Source organism: Neophocaena asiaeorientalis, unplaced genomic scaffold, assembly GCF_003031525.2.
Source record: "Neophocaena asiaeorientalis asiaeorientalis breed wild unplaced genomic scaffold, Neophocaena_asiaeorientalis_V1.1 scaffold225, whole genome shotgun sequence".
In the NCBI taxonomy this organism is placed as follows: domain Eukaryota; kingdom Metazoa; phylum Chordata; class Mammalia; order Artiodactyla; family Phocoenidae; genus Neophocaena; species Neophocaena asiaeorientalis.
In genome coordinates this window covers 2,423,789-2,438,375 of record NW_020172364.1, presented here as the reverse complement: position 1 = coordinate 2,438,375, position 14,587 = coordinate 2,423,789, and the positions used below count along the sequence as shown (strand labels likewise).

The window sequence follows — 14,587 nt, the reverse complement described above, 5'->3', positions numbered from 1 at the left end:
AGTACATGGGACTTCCCTGTACATTTCTTTGCAAACTCATGTGAATCTATGTAATTATTTCAAAATAAAAGTGAAAAAAAAAGCACATAAGCTTTGGAATCTGGCAGACCTAGACTTAAGTGACATAAACTCTCTAAACCTCAGTTTCTCATCTGTAAAAATAGGAATAACAATAGCTACCTCCTGAAACTGTTTTGAGCATTAAGAGAAAATTTGAAAATGGCCAAGCACTATATAATCGTAAAGTAACATTATATTTAAAAACCCAAGCAAAATGAATTGTGAATATATGTTGCTGCACAGCCACCCCAGAAGGGGTCCCTTCCCTCTGCCTCACTAAAAAATTAAATATCTGGGGCTTCCCTGGTGGCACAGTGGTTGAGAGTCTGCCTGCCGATGCAGGGGTCACGGGTTCGTGCCCCGGTCCGGGAGGATGCTGCGGAGGGGCTGGGCCCGTGAGCCATGGCCGCTGACCCTGTGCATCCAGAGCCTGTGCTCCGCAACGGGAGAGGCCACAGCAGTGAGAGGCCCGCGTACTGAAAAAAAAAAAAAAAAAAAAATTAAATATCTGGCTGACTGAATGGTTCTGAAACAGAAGCCAGTAGACCATGGGCTCAAATGGACTTCAGCAATAGTTCATATCCATCATCAATTCCCAATACGTCCAAATCTAGGCCTCCCACGGAGACTCCACTGACCATTAAGGAGTCAGGCAGAAAGAAAGTCTTAGGCTTTTCTTCCTGGAGGCAGAAACAATGTGGGAACTAGTTCCCAGCAGACTTTTCTTAGAGAGAGAAAGCTGCATTCTTCTGTCAGTTTGTTCAGTCATCCTTCTGTATTCTGGGCAGATAAGGACACTGTCATTGCTGTTTTGGAATCCCTCATGGTTGGAGTTATTGCATCACCATGTCTTCCAGAGTTAGGAAACAGTCTGCAATTTCATACAGTCTTGTAATTTTTTTTTTTTTGGTAGTGTTTTTGTCTGGTTTTGGTATTAGGGTAATAGTGGCTTCATAGAATAACTTTGGGAGTGTTCCCTCCTCTTCAGCCTTTTGGAAAAGTTTGAGAAGGATCAGTATTAGTTCTTCTTTGTATGTTTGGTAGAATTCCCCAGTGAAGCCATCTGGTCCTGAACTTTTGTTTGCAGGGAGGTTTTTGTTTTGTTTTATTTTGTTTTTTATTACAGATTCTATCTCACTTTTAGTGATCAGTCTGTTCAAATTATCTATTTCTTCTTGACTCAGTTTTGGTGGGCTGTATGTTTCTAGGAACTTGTCCATTTCTTCCAGGTTGTCCAGTTGGCATATAGTTGTTCATAGTATCATCCAGTCTTGATCAGTTATTTTTTTGAAATGGGCAAATGTAACTAAAATTCACCTGACTTGACATTCATGAAGTCTGTGAAATCATTAAGTAATATAAAAAGGATTTCATTCACCTTCAAAACTGAGCATCACTCAACCATTTTCTGTATGCTGGTCTTCAAAGAATGTCATCTCTGAAGGTGAGGGCTGTGTCAAGTGCACCAGAGCCCAGATTTGGCACCTGAACGCATATGCCATTGCATTGACTCACAATGTGATTGGAACTCACTTCATATCTCTGTGACTTACTTTGCCCATCTTTAGACAACATATTTATGACCTGCACACTTCATAAAGATGTCGTGGGAGTTGTAAGTATGTTAAGGTTCTCATATATAAGAATTAAAATTAGAGTAAATTATTTCAATAATTGTAAACAATACAATGAGTGCTATTGTTTTATTTGTTGTAAAAGAAAAAAAGGAAATATTGTCAATAAACATAAAGCACCTTTCCTCAGGGAAGACCTCAGAAGTATTTAAGGCCAAAAGTTTCCATAAGCTACATTCATTATTTACTCCTGTGTTACATACTTGTAAAAATAGACACTGCAGGAGCAGGGGTGGAGATAGAATCAGAGGCCAACAGGGTTGGAAAATGCTGAGTAGAATTCAAAAAGCCCTGACCACCAGATTTCTGGTTTCTTCCTTCTGCTGTGCTGTTTGTTTAATTCAGGCTCCAAGCCCATCCTGCTAAGATGCTCTCTCCCCCTGTGTTTAGGCAGATCACCAACAGCATAGGTACTGCTAAGCAGGCACGAGTACATGCTACCATCATCCTTCTGTGCTTGTGTTGCTTTTTCCCTCACTGTTGCCTTGTTTGGGTATTTAATGAAGGGCTTTTCCCCCAAGAACATATATATTAACAGTCAAGGGAGAAAAGGAAGCAGGGTAGGAACAAAGGCTGCCAAACTTCCTCATTTTGGAAAACAGTGGCTGGTCAGACTGCTGCTTCTAAAGCCCAGGGCTATGAGAAGAGTGAGCAGAATCCACAGTCGTGAAAAATATGAATAGGAAGAAAGGGGATTTGTGCACCAAATCCCCAAGTCCTGGACTTAGAAATCAGTTTAGGGTCAGTAAATGCAATTAGTGTTTTCCAAGGTGGGTGGTATAACCAGGGAAATCATTATTCCAAAATTTGTAAGAAAACTAGTAAGAAAACAAGTAGGTTAGAAAAGAAGGTTTAGATTCAGCTCTGCACGGTTCAAAAGAGGGACAAGGAGGTTGATTACCATCAAGAACAATCACTGCTGCTTGTGTTTTATGGCCACTGTCCAAGACAGATGACCAGGATAAGTAGAACATGCATCTGACTCTCGGTGACCATTCTGACACCTTTTTGGCCTTAGGCCTGGAACTGAAAGATGAAATGAAGGCATAACCAGTCTAGGAGAGTGAATCATAACATTGTGATAAATGCCCCTCCTTGCCCTCAAGAGTAAATGCTCACAGGGGGGAAAAAAAAAAGCTATAAATCCAAACCATTCATGATTGCTGCTGGAGTCACCGATACTCACTACTGCAACTAAAATCATGATAAGGTCTTATCATCAGCAGAGAACTCATTCCCAAAAAAGGCGTTCCCTCTTCTCTGGCAGGAGAATCCTTGGTGTGCCAGTTCGCAGGAACTTGACAAGCTCAACTTGAGGAGGCGGCTGAGATTCTCGGGGCCATCTGGCAGCTGTGAGGGCTGCGCTTGGCTCACTGACACTGTCTGGGAAAGCCATGGTGGAGTCCTTCCCTGTGGCTCCTAGCAGTAGTGATGTGGCTACTTTCTGCCCTTCCCATCACCAGTTGGAAGCTGAAAGCATGACTCACCGGGGCTGCTTTTGCTTTCCCTGGGCTGCTCACGTCATGGCCTCTTTGGAGGTGGAAAGAAGCCAAAGGCTGATGAGGATTTCTTTTTCCTGCATGTCAACCCTCAGGAAAAAGGAAGAGCTACTGGCTGTGAACACCAACGAACAGTGTTCCTGGGCACCTATTAAAGTCGTTTAAAATAGCGAGATCTTTTCATGCTTCTGAGCAAACAGGCTCCTTCATAAAAATTTTTTTAAAACAAAAAAAGTCAAGGCAGGAAGAGAACAGAGAGGCGAGGGAAGGGTTGCTAACACTGACTGAGGGCTAGACGTTGTGCTGGGTGCTGTGTGTACCTGATTTCATCTCAAGTCCTCAATAACTTGTGAGGAAGGTGATGTCTCCTTTGTTTTATCTGTGATGCTGTTGAGGCTCTGAGGAGCTAAGTGAGTTTCCCCAAGTCTAACACAACTAGTAAATGATCGAACTGGAATCTGAAATTAGCAGTTTACTTAATCTAGCAGTTTCCTAATCTATCTAATTTAACCTGTCTACCGGATTACTTACTTAATCTACCTAACTAGCAGTTTACTTAGCCTTTCATCCCCTAAATTTCCTCTTCTGCAAAATGGAGTTAAATAAAGTAACCTCACAGGTGGCTGATTAAATAAGAAATATATGGAAAGCACCTAGCATGATGCCTGACATACAGAAGATTCTTAGTAATGTTAGTTTCCCATTTAATCCTGTGTTTACAGATAGAATGTTTTGTGTAAAAGATGAGAAGAAGCTGAAGGAAGGTTGGATTCAGGTCTTAAATTAAATAGCTTCTCCTATTCTCGAATATGTATCTTTTTGCCAAATGATAAGAGCTCAGGGCCAAATTTAGTTTTTTGCTTTCTCACTCTTCTGAATCCCAAAATCTTTCATTTACTTTTCTGTTTCTCACCAAGAGAACTATGTGAACCCTAAGCACATTTCACTGTTCACTTTCTGTGATGTTTAAAGTCTGGTCATTCTTCGAGATTCAAAGAATCCACCAAATCTTGATCTCCTCAGCCGAGCTCTCTGAACAATATCTAGAATGAAGATTCTCAAGGTTTCCTGTGTACTACAACCCTGAGAAGGTTATTCATAATGCAGATTTTCAGGCTCCACCCACAGAGACACTGATTCAGGAGGTCTGGGTTAGGGTCCAGGAACATGACTTTTTTTTTTTTTTAATTTTTTTATTTATTTATTTTCGGCTGCAGTGGGTGTCCGTGGCTGCACGCAGGCTTTCTCTAGTTGCATTGAGCGGGGCTACTCTTTGTTGCGGTGTGCGGGCTTCTCCTTGCAGCGGCTTCTCATTGCAGAGCTAGGCGCGCAGGTTTCAGTAGTTGTGGCTCGCTGGCTCTAGAGCACAGGCTTAGTAGTTGTGGCGCACAGGCTTCGTTGCTCTGCAGCATGTGGGCTTTTCCCGGACCAGGGCTCAAACCCGTGTCCCCTGCATTGGCAGGCAGATTCTTAACCACTGCGCCACCAGGGAAGCCCCAGAATATGACTTTTTAACTTATGCATTTGGTGACTAGAATGCAGGTGGTACAAGGGACTGCACTTTTGGTCACATTGGCCTAGAGGCTATATTCATAGGCAATTGGGATAAAGAAGAAATCATTAAGGTAGATATGGATCTCTTAGGCTAATACAGAGTCCAAAATGCAGGAGAGTGAGGATGTGACTAAATTATTGTATGAGAATGTATTTTTCACTGAGGGAACTACATGAGAAAAAAGAGAGAATAACAGTAAGACCACTGTTGGCTTTGCTCTCTCATCAATAAAAAATGGACATGACTAAAATATTTGATGTATCCAATTTGGGTGGCTTATTCAGCTCAATTTAATATATATCAAAGCAATTGCTATGGGTCACATATGGGAAACAATTCTAACATGGGGCCTAAACTCAGGAAACTTACAAGTTTCATGGGGAAAACAACATATTTCCAATAATTTATAATATAAAGCAGAATGACCTACCTCTAGTAAAAGGAATATAATGTGTTAGAAGGCAGAAGAGGGAACAGTTCATAGCAAGTATGTCGGGGTGTTTTTTTCCAAAGGAGGTGGCATTTGAACTTAATTTTTTTTTTTTTTTTTTGTCCGGTACACGGGCCTCTCATCGTTGTGGCCTCTCCCGTTGCGGAGCACAGGCTCTGGACGCGCAGGCTCAGCGGCCATGGCTCACGGGCCCAGCTGCTCTGTGGCATGTGGGATCTTCCCGGACCGGGGCACGAACCCATGTCCCCTGCATCGGCAGGCGGACTCTCAACCACTGTGCCACCAGGGAAGCCCTGAACTTAATTTTTTAAAGAGTTTTTAAAATTTTTTATTTATTTTTCTTTATTTTTTTTGGCTTTGTTGGGTCTTAGTCGCGGCACGTGGGCTCTTCATTGCCACGCACGGGCTTCTCTCTAGTTGTGTCACACGGGCTCCAAGGCACATGGGCTCCAAGGCACGTGGGCTCTGTAGTTGTGGTGCATGGGCTCTCTCACTGAGGCACATGAGCTCAGTACTTGTGGCACGCGGGCTTAGTTGCCCCGTGGCATGTGGGATCTTAATTCCCCAACCAGGGATCGAACCCACATCCCCTACACTGGAAGGCAGATTCCTTACCACTGGACCGCCAGGGACGTCCCTGAACTTAATTTTAAAGAATAAATACAACTTTGAAAGGTGGATAAGATAGAGAAGGGCATTCCTGGATGGGGAAGGATGTAAAGCCTCAGAAGTCTGAAGGGAGCATAGGCTATTCCGGGAATAGTCCAAGAAAGCTGGGAAGGTAGACCAAAGACAGGTTGCTGAAGGCTTTCGTTGAGGGTTGTTGCCAGCAAGGGCATTTGTGTATCAGTTTGACATTGGTACAGCAATGAAGAGTAAATTAGATGAAGAGAGGCAGGCTGACCAGCTGCCAGCAGTTGTCCCAGTCCAGGTGAGACTTCGATGTTGAGAGCCTACTAATGGCAGTGGCAAAAAAGGAGATGGGCAGAGCTCATACCCATTAGTCCAGGTGTTCTCCCCAGTGCCTGGAATGCTCTAGACTGTCAGAGAAAATTTGATGAATGAAGCAATAGATCAAGGCAGAGAAATAAGGGGATAGATTTAATAGGGAGGGAAAAGAAGATACTGAAAATACCTTCAAGGTTTCCATCTTGGAATCTTCATTGAATGAATTTGTTGCCCAGTATAGAGTACTCGGGGGAACAGTAGAAAGTGAGGACTTAGGCAGGCTGAGTCCAGCATTTGTGGTCTCGTTCATCTATAACAGTAACCTACACACTCTCTTTCTGTTAGCTGGGCTATACTCCTCCCCACACCAGCAAGAGTCAACCAGTTGGCCTTGAGGTTATTTGGAAATTAACTAGGTTAGGGCACTTTTGCAAATCTAATAAAGCATTTTTCAAATTTGTGATTTTATTTATGAGTTAAGTTAGATTTACAGACATGTAAAAATTGTTACGTTAACATTTATGCATTAAAGTTAAAATCACATGAAATCAAACAGTCTGAGAAAATTCAGGATGTATGGACAACTTCTTTTCAATGTCCTTTGTTACTTATTTCCTCCCCATTTTCTTGGTTTGGGAATGGGAGAAAGGTATCTTGTGACATGTTTCTCACTTTCTGATATTTTTAACAGAAATACAGACTTGCATATCATTGGTAAAACAACGTTGCAATGTTTGCAGTTTTTTAAGAAGACATTTCCCCCATAAACGAATACTATAAGTAATGTTTAGAGTATTAGTCCAGCCTATAAAAGCCAATTTAACCAGTAAGAACACTGAACTAATTACTAACAAGTCTAGCTGAGAAACTCAAGATCTTAGATAAAAGAGACCCTGGAAAAATTTTGTAAAGTTTCCATCTGGGACCCATTTCCTTATCTTTCCCTAGTCGTTTCCCCTTTCCACAAAGCTTCAGGACCAGTTACGCCTGTCTCCTCAAGCCCTCCAAAGGGCTTCAGTCTATAAAATGTCCTAAAACCTTCCTCTTTCCTCGCCACCCCTCCCCTCCCTCTTGGAAGTCTCCTCCCAATGCAGCTAATCTGGACTAGAATTGGGAGAAATCTGAATGAGCTAGTTCACAGCAATGCAAGGCTGAGTGACTGACAGCCCCATAACCCTCCTGCAAACACTTGCCATCTTTTAAAACGGACTGACTGCCCTATTATCTAAAGGAATCCTTAGGTAGTGGCTTCTTCAGGCAATGCCAGTGAAGTGTACGAAAAGATGTGCTGGAAAAAGGCCAACGAGAGGGAGCAAATAGGACAGACCAGCCGGGTAGGAATTCACTTGAAGGATAGATTCTCAAGGTGGTTCCTGTTCTTCAGAAGTCCTTCCTATTCTCCACATCAGAACCCACTGAATCTCAAAAATCGGGGGGGTGGGGTTTCCCCTTTCCCGGCAGTACCAGCAATGGAGAGGGGAGGCTACTCTTTCCCAAGGTTGATGTTTTTCACTCTGGGAAACAGAGTGTCTCTAAGGCCACCCTAGACTGAAGCTGGAGGTGACTGCCCTTTGGAGAGGTTTCCTTTCCTTCCTGCTCTCCTCCTCTAAGCTGTGCCATTCTGTAATTATTCAGTGATTCTTACTTGTCATACCTCTTTTACTTTCTCAGGTTTTCATAATTAATTTGCAATCCCAGAAAAGAGTTAATAACCTTAAACGCTTCTTTCAATGATCACTCTTCATGCTTTAAATGAAGAGGGTGGTTCAGCTCCTTATCTGCCTTAACTTTTCTCTCTCAGAATTAGGTCTAGCAGCTTTCCTTTTTAAGAAATGTGATAATATAATAAATCATACTTTTACCTTAAATTACCAGATACTATCTCTTTAAAAGAGTTGGAGCTGAAATTGCTCTCCAAGCATTCCTAAAATCATAAAGGGAAATCACCTAACTTGAGGGAAAACTTTGATTCTGTTTCAAATGTTGCTCTCTCTCCTTTGGGGAAGAAAAAAAATGTTAATAATCAATTAAAAATTACCTCTTGATAATTTTTAAAATATAAGTTTAAAAAAGATTCTTCAGACAAATTGAAATAAATTTTTTTTACAAAAAAATTCCTTCAGGTTTGGCACTTCACCTGTTTTTTTTTCAAATTTTGAAAATATGTCTTTCTTCAAAATATGGGGAGACAAAACAGATTCTATGTTGCTGAGAAGATACAGGAAGTCATCATTAAAGGTGATCCTAGAAAACCTGCATGTGGGTTGGTGTCATTTTGAAACCAGAGAGAGGCTAGGGTGAAAGTGGGGGTCAGGGAGTGACGCTGGGCCTGGAGCAGCTGCCAGCCTGCCCGCCTTCACTGCCACCCTTTTTCTTCAGAATAAAAGGAACGTACAGGAGGAGGGAGTCTCCCACCTGATTGGCCTCCCAACAGAGTAGTTTATGGGTTGGTTCCCTTTTAAAGCAGTTGACTGAGAAAATCCCTTCTTTGGTGCCCTGGGGCATCCCCAAGTCGGGGTGACTGAAGGGAAACAGGATATGATTTCACAAGAAACTTAGTGCTCTGCTTTAAAATCACCTTACTCTATAATTCACTGAGGCTCATAAGGAAACCCCAACAAAGAAATAAAGCAGCAATTGGTGGGTTGGTCTGCGGTCAGTTTTCTCGGTCCATTATTTGAATCAAAGGACCAATATTTGAAAAAAGCAGGCATTTATTTGAATATGCTCTCTTCCTCCTAGAACTTTCAGGAGCTTAATTTAAAATTTTCCCAAAAGTACTCTGGCTACAATTGAGCTTTCATCTCAAAATTGGAAGCAATAGCACTTATGTTGGCATTTTATATTATAAGCAGAGAAATGTTTCATAGCCAAATGAAACATCTCCCTCATTTTACACAGAAGGAAATGGTTGCCCAGGGAGATTAAGCGACAGCCAACATCTCCCAGCTAGTGAGAAATATGGGGTCCAGTAGCAACTATCCAGCAATTACTGAAGGTCAGCATGTTGAGTGCTTTCCATAATTACCTATTTTAATCCCCACACAGTAGATATTAAAGAGCCAACCATAAATGTCATTTATTCTTTTCTTTGTGCTAAGCATTTTAATACATTATCTCTAATTACCACAAAAACCTTCTGATGTAGATGTAATACCCCTATTTTACTGACAGAGAACTAAGGTGCTACCCAAGGCCACTTCTTTAAAAGTAAGCCAGGGGGCTTCCCTGGTGGTGCAGTGGTTGAGAGTCCGCCTGCCGATGCAGGGGACACGGGTTCGTGCCTTGGTCCGGGAGGATCCCATATGCTGCGCGGAGCGGCTGGGCCCATGAGCCATGGCCGCTGAGCCTGCGCATCTGGAGTCTGTGCTCTGCAACGGGAGAGGCCACAACAGTGAGAGGCCCGCATACCACAAAAAACAAACAAACAAACGGAAGCCAGGGATTCCCACCCAGATTTACCTGTCACACCTCAGTTTGTGTTCTTTTCACTCTTTAAGAGGTTTTCAAATTACAGGTCACAATGGTGATAGTGAACTCAGTTTGGTGGGTTCACCAGCGTTTTAAAAAAATAAAATAAACAGAAGGGAATGGGATAGAATTTAAAAATAGAATGTATCCCATCACAAAATCACACAAACATTTTTCAGTTATACGTACATCTGCTGTATATTTTTTCCCCAACACCAACAAACAATTAATTCTGTACTGTCTACTTGGAGATAGCATCAGATGCCAAACATTGAGGGCTCAGCCTTATAAGACTGCTCCCATGCCCCTTCAGAGACCATTTGCAAACCCAGGTTGTCACCTGTGCTTCTGAGACACTGGCTGGCTGTAGGTGCTTCCTAATAGTTACCTCATTAACATAAACTCAAGTGTGGTTGAAAGGGGTTTGTTATAAATATCAAGACACTCTATCACAAGAAATTGAAAGGGTTTTAGGAGCTCTGTGCCAGAAACAGCATGAAGACCAAATATATATTTCTTATTATAAATCACAGTATATGTGTATAAGTATTATTATGTAAACGTTTTTCCTGTGGGCTGTGGTCAGTTTTTAAAGCCACTGCACCAGAACTAATCCATCTAAACCTTAGCAAAACACTGGTATACAGTGCAGTTAACTGCCGGCTCTTATTAAAACAGTCCCCAGATCTGCTGTGGATCCTTCCCATACATTCTCAAAACCATGCGTGTTGTATTGCATCAAACTTGATTGACAGAGGACTCTCCCTCCACCCTGACACCAACTGTCTGACATGTGGCCACAAGAATATGGGTTGACATGACCAAGTCCATGCCTAAGCATTTCAGCAAGCCCATGAGGTCATCTCATGCATGACAAAGCCTATAAAGTAGAGGGACGTTATCATTCTGCATAAAATGATAAAGCCCATACCTGCACCTTAAGTGTATTTTTCCATCACTATACTAGGTTGTCAGGAAATAAGAGACTCTACAATCCACCATACTAACAATAGGTCAATAGAGTTGGAAAGAGCACAATTCATTTCACAAGCATAAGCAAGTTTCACAGTGAGAGGGAGTTTTGTTAGTAATGGTGGTTACTCTTTCTGACGGTATTGCATGTTGTGGATTCAAAGATGAATAAGGCTGGAGCTCAAAGTCCAGTGAGTGTTTCTGGCACAGTAACATCACAGAGAAGGAACTAGAAAGGGATGCAGTGTAACATTAACTGCTATAGTAATTAGTTCAACATTACATGAAAATGTGAAGAAAGAGCTTTGGTAGTATAGTGAAAATACCTAGTTTGGTTTGAATCCAGGGACTGGTATTTATTTCTGTATATTGACTGAAATGAAAAATATATTCTAGTCTCTGGTCAAATATAGTTAAGAGAGGGAACTAAAAATTTAGATTCTTATTGAAATGATATCCTATTTTAAAAGAAAAAATATGAACCTGAATGTAAGATTGCGCATGTATTTTAGAGCTAAATTAACAAACTAGTATCCCAAATCCTCCTTTATTTGTTAGCCGGCTTTCTGAATATGATGTCAGATTTGGGAAGACATCTATGAAAAGATAGAAAATCCATGGTTTTCTTTCATACACTGAACACTTTTAAACTGCTGTCTCTGTGGTCTGCATTGTGGGTAATAAAACAGCCTTACCTTGACTGCTCTCTGTTAATCCAGGGAGAGGACTCTCTTGCATTGTCTACAACTAACTCAGCAGCCTGTAACTCTCACCTGTTTTGCAAGGTTCTTCCTATCTGTTCATCTGAATCTGGGAAAAGCTCATCGTCCAACTTTTAGCTCTAATCTACAAGGAATCTTTATGTTTATTCATTAAATTTCCCTTAATAATACTTTTGCAAGAGGGCCCTTTCTAAATCTATACTCCCTTTTGTGAGAATGTAAAATAACTCATTTAAACAGAACCTAGCAGGCAGGAAGAATTCAAATGCTGGCTAATTATCTACTTGTTCATTATTGGTTAATACCCTTATAATACTCCCGTTGCTATCAGTATGATATACAAATTCACTTCCCGGTTAAAATGATATTTTCTTGAAAGTAAATTGAGTGGGAGTCTTGTCTCTTTTTGAGAATTAAATGCTTAGTGTTATGCTTTTTTTTTTTTTTTTTAATTTTTTGCCACGTTGTCTGGCATGTTGGATCTTAGTTCCCTGACCAGGGATCGAACCCGCGCCCCCTGCATTGGAAGCACAGAGTCTTAACCACTGGACTTCCAGGGAAGTCCGCCCAGTGTTCTGAAAAAGATCTGCAACCCTATGCGGCAGATAATGCTGTTACAGAAGGGGGTCCCCTTCCAGGGCCCGAGAGTGGGCTGTTGTCTAACACTCGGAAATGAATTGTCCAAGGAGACACACTTAACTGACAAAGCAAAAGACTTTATTAGTATGGACATATATACACTACCAAATGTAAAATAGATAGCTAGTGGGAAGCAGCCGCATAGCACAGGGAGATCAGCTTGGTGCTTTGTGACCACCTAGAGGGGTGGGATGGGGAGGGTGGGAGGGAGACACAAGAGGGAGGAGATATGGGGATATATGTATATGTATAGCTGATTCACTTTGTTATACAGCAGAAACTAACACACCATTGTAAAGCAATTATACTCCAATAAAGATGTTTAAAAAAAGACTTTATTGGGAAAGGGCACCCGGGCGGGCGGAGAGCAGTAGGGTAAGGGAACCCAGGAGAACTGCTGTGCCACACGGCTTGCAGTCTTAGGTTTTATGGTAATGGGGTTAGCTTTCCAGGTTGTCTCTGGCCAGTCATCTTGCTTGGCCCATATCTGGTCTGACTCAGGGTCTTTCCTGGTGGCACATGCGTCTCTCAGCCAAGATGGGTCCCAGCATGAGGGTTTCTGGGAGGTTGGCAGGACAGAGTAGGGCTGGCGTCTCCTCCCTCCTTTTGGCCCCTCCCGGATTTCCCCCACACACACACACCCAAGGTCTCAGCGGTGGCACACAGTGGAGCAGGGCTTCCGACCACCAGCTGGCTTTAAGCCAGCACTGGTGACCACTGTGCACTGGCCTAAGAAGGCAGTGTGATTCAACGGACTTGTGATTACCAGCCTGAGAAAGTGGACCCTGGACTTATCTCCTCTCTGTCTAGCTCTGTCTCTGGGCTTGGGCAGGCCACAACTTCTCCAGACATTGATTTCTTACCCAGAAAAAAAAAACCCCAAAAAACAAAAAACATTGAATCAAATGATCCCTTTGCTGTCCCTTGTAGCAAACTCTGAATCATTTTTGTGAATCAGCAGGGAAGGGGGAAGAATACAATGTTAATAGTCCCTTCATTTAAGGAAAAAGGATACCTGCTTTTGTGAATGAGTTTTTGATGTTCCTGAAGGAAGCCTCAAGGGGAAACTGTAAAAGATCCACAGAGTGGTTGGGGATAACCCAGGAAAGAAAGAGAAAGATGAGAAACTGAATATGTTACTTATCTAGAAAATTAAAAACAACAACAAAACAAAGACATTTAGGAATAGAAAAATATAGGTAAGAGCCCTCCTTCCCCAAACAAATAGATGATCTTACCAAAATTTCTTTCACTTCAGAATGAAGAAATACTTGAAAGCAGTCATGATGGGGAGAACCCTGAGCCAGAGCAGCTTGACAGTTCCAAAAATCTCTCCCCCAGCAGGTAAGATTGCACATCTCTTTGTAGAAGTCATTTTAACCCTTTAGAGGGGTGGGGGTAATGGGGGAGGAGGGTAGGGTATGCTCTGTTTTAAATCTCATCACTTACCTTTCCTAGATAAAATCACATATTTATTCTTTATACTAACCTTCATTGTGTACCGGAGAACAAAACTCATGAATCTCATAAAAGCAACAAGCAAGAGCTGAAAATGGCATCTCATAAACTAGGCTTCCCAAGATACTCAATTTTTAAAAACAGTGTATTATCAAGAAAATAGTAAATGAAAAACTATTGCTAATATTGATTGAATTATTGGTTTTAAAGCATTTAAAGGATATAGGTTCCCCATAAACACAGTTTATACAAATGTAATGCTATTTTTGGCCTACAGCAAGGTGTTTGCATGCATGTGAAGGCTCTGCAGATCAGAAAGCCTAAATTATGGCAGTTAAGACCAAAAGCATGAGAGGAAATTCATTTTTTAAAAAATTTTCCTTGTACTCAGAATCCCCATCATTACTTCTATTCTAGCCTTTGTCACATTGTTTTACCCACACCATTTGACTTATTCATTTATGAGCTGCTTTTATCCCAAGGGTCTATCATGTTTAGCTCTTAGCAGACCTCCAAAAAAATGCCTGTAGAATGAATGAACAAACATCTTTAGGAATTTTCCCCTTGATTAAAGCCAGTATTAGTTTAATTAGATTACTTCCTAGTCTTTCACTTTAAGGTGTACACAAGGAAACATGTGGGCTCTTACTGGTTGAATATACCTTTGAGTTACAGTAAATGGCCCAATTCAGCATATCTGAAACTGTATTTACTTGGGTTATGTCTGAAAAGCACCACCTGGCAATGTATTCTGTTGTTTTCCTTAAGTGACAGTATATCATTGGGGACTTTTCTATTACTACAACCATACTTACTTCTATAATTGTAATTTTATAATTCTTATAATGAATCCTTTATGTTAGTTGATGAATTATTGTATTAATTTATAGGAAATGATTAAATCATACTTCTAATGTGAAATGCAAATGGGAGAAGTTACAGCATTTAATGAAACAAAAATATCTAAGATTCTTGCAAAAGAACTTTGAGAAAAGGCAAAATTAGCCAGTGGATTAAGGAGACAGGAGAATCTATAAGACTACTGTTTTAGTTCTACCGCCAGCTTTGAATAAATACTATAAGATCACCATCTTTGCTGCAACAGTTTAATCTATATTCCCTTATTCATTTCTGAATTTATAGATTTGAGTTTTTTTTTTTTTTTTTTTTTTTTTTTT

The 14,587-nt window shown here is 41.2% G+C and overlaps 2 protein-coding genes across 2 annotated transcripts in view; one reads left to right on the top strand and one right to left on the bottom strand.

The window, feature by feature from the left end:
• MCF2L2 (MCF.2 cell line derived transforming sequence-like 2) overlaps positions 1-14,587 on the top strand; it is a 191,182-nt gene that overhangs the window by 94,052 nt on the left and 82,543 nt on the right. The window contains exon 14 of the mRNA XM_024767261.1: positions 13,210-13,295. Within this exon, the coding sequence (XP_024623029.1) occupies positions 13,210-13,295 (86 nt within the window). The remainder of the gene's footprint in view (positions 1-13,209; positions 13,296-14,587) is intronic.
• The window catches only part of B3GNT5 (UDP-GlcNAc:betaGal beta-1,3-N-acetylglucosaminyltransferase 5), a 64,004-nt gene that overhangs the window by 29,516 nt on the left and 19,901 nt on the right, over positions 1-14,587 (bottom strand). The gene's annotated exons all lie outside the window — the stretch shown is intronic.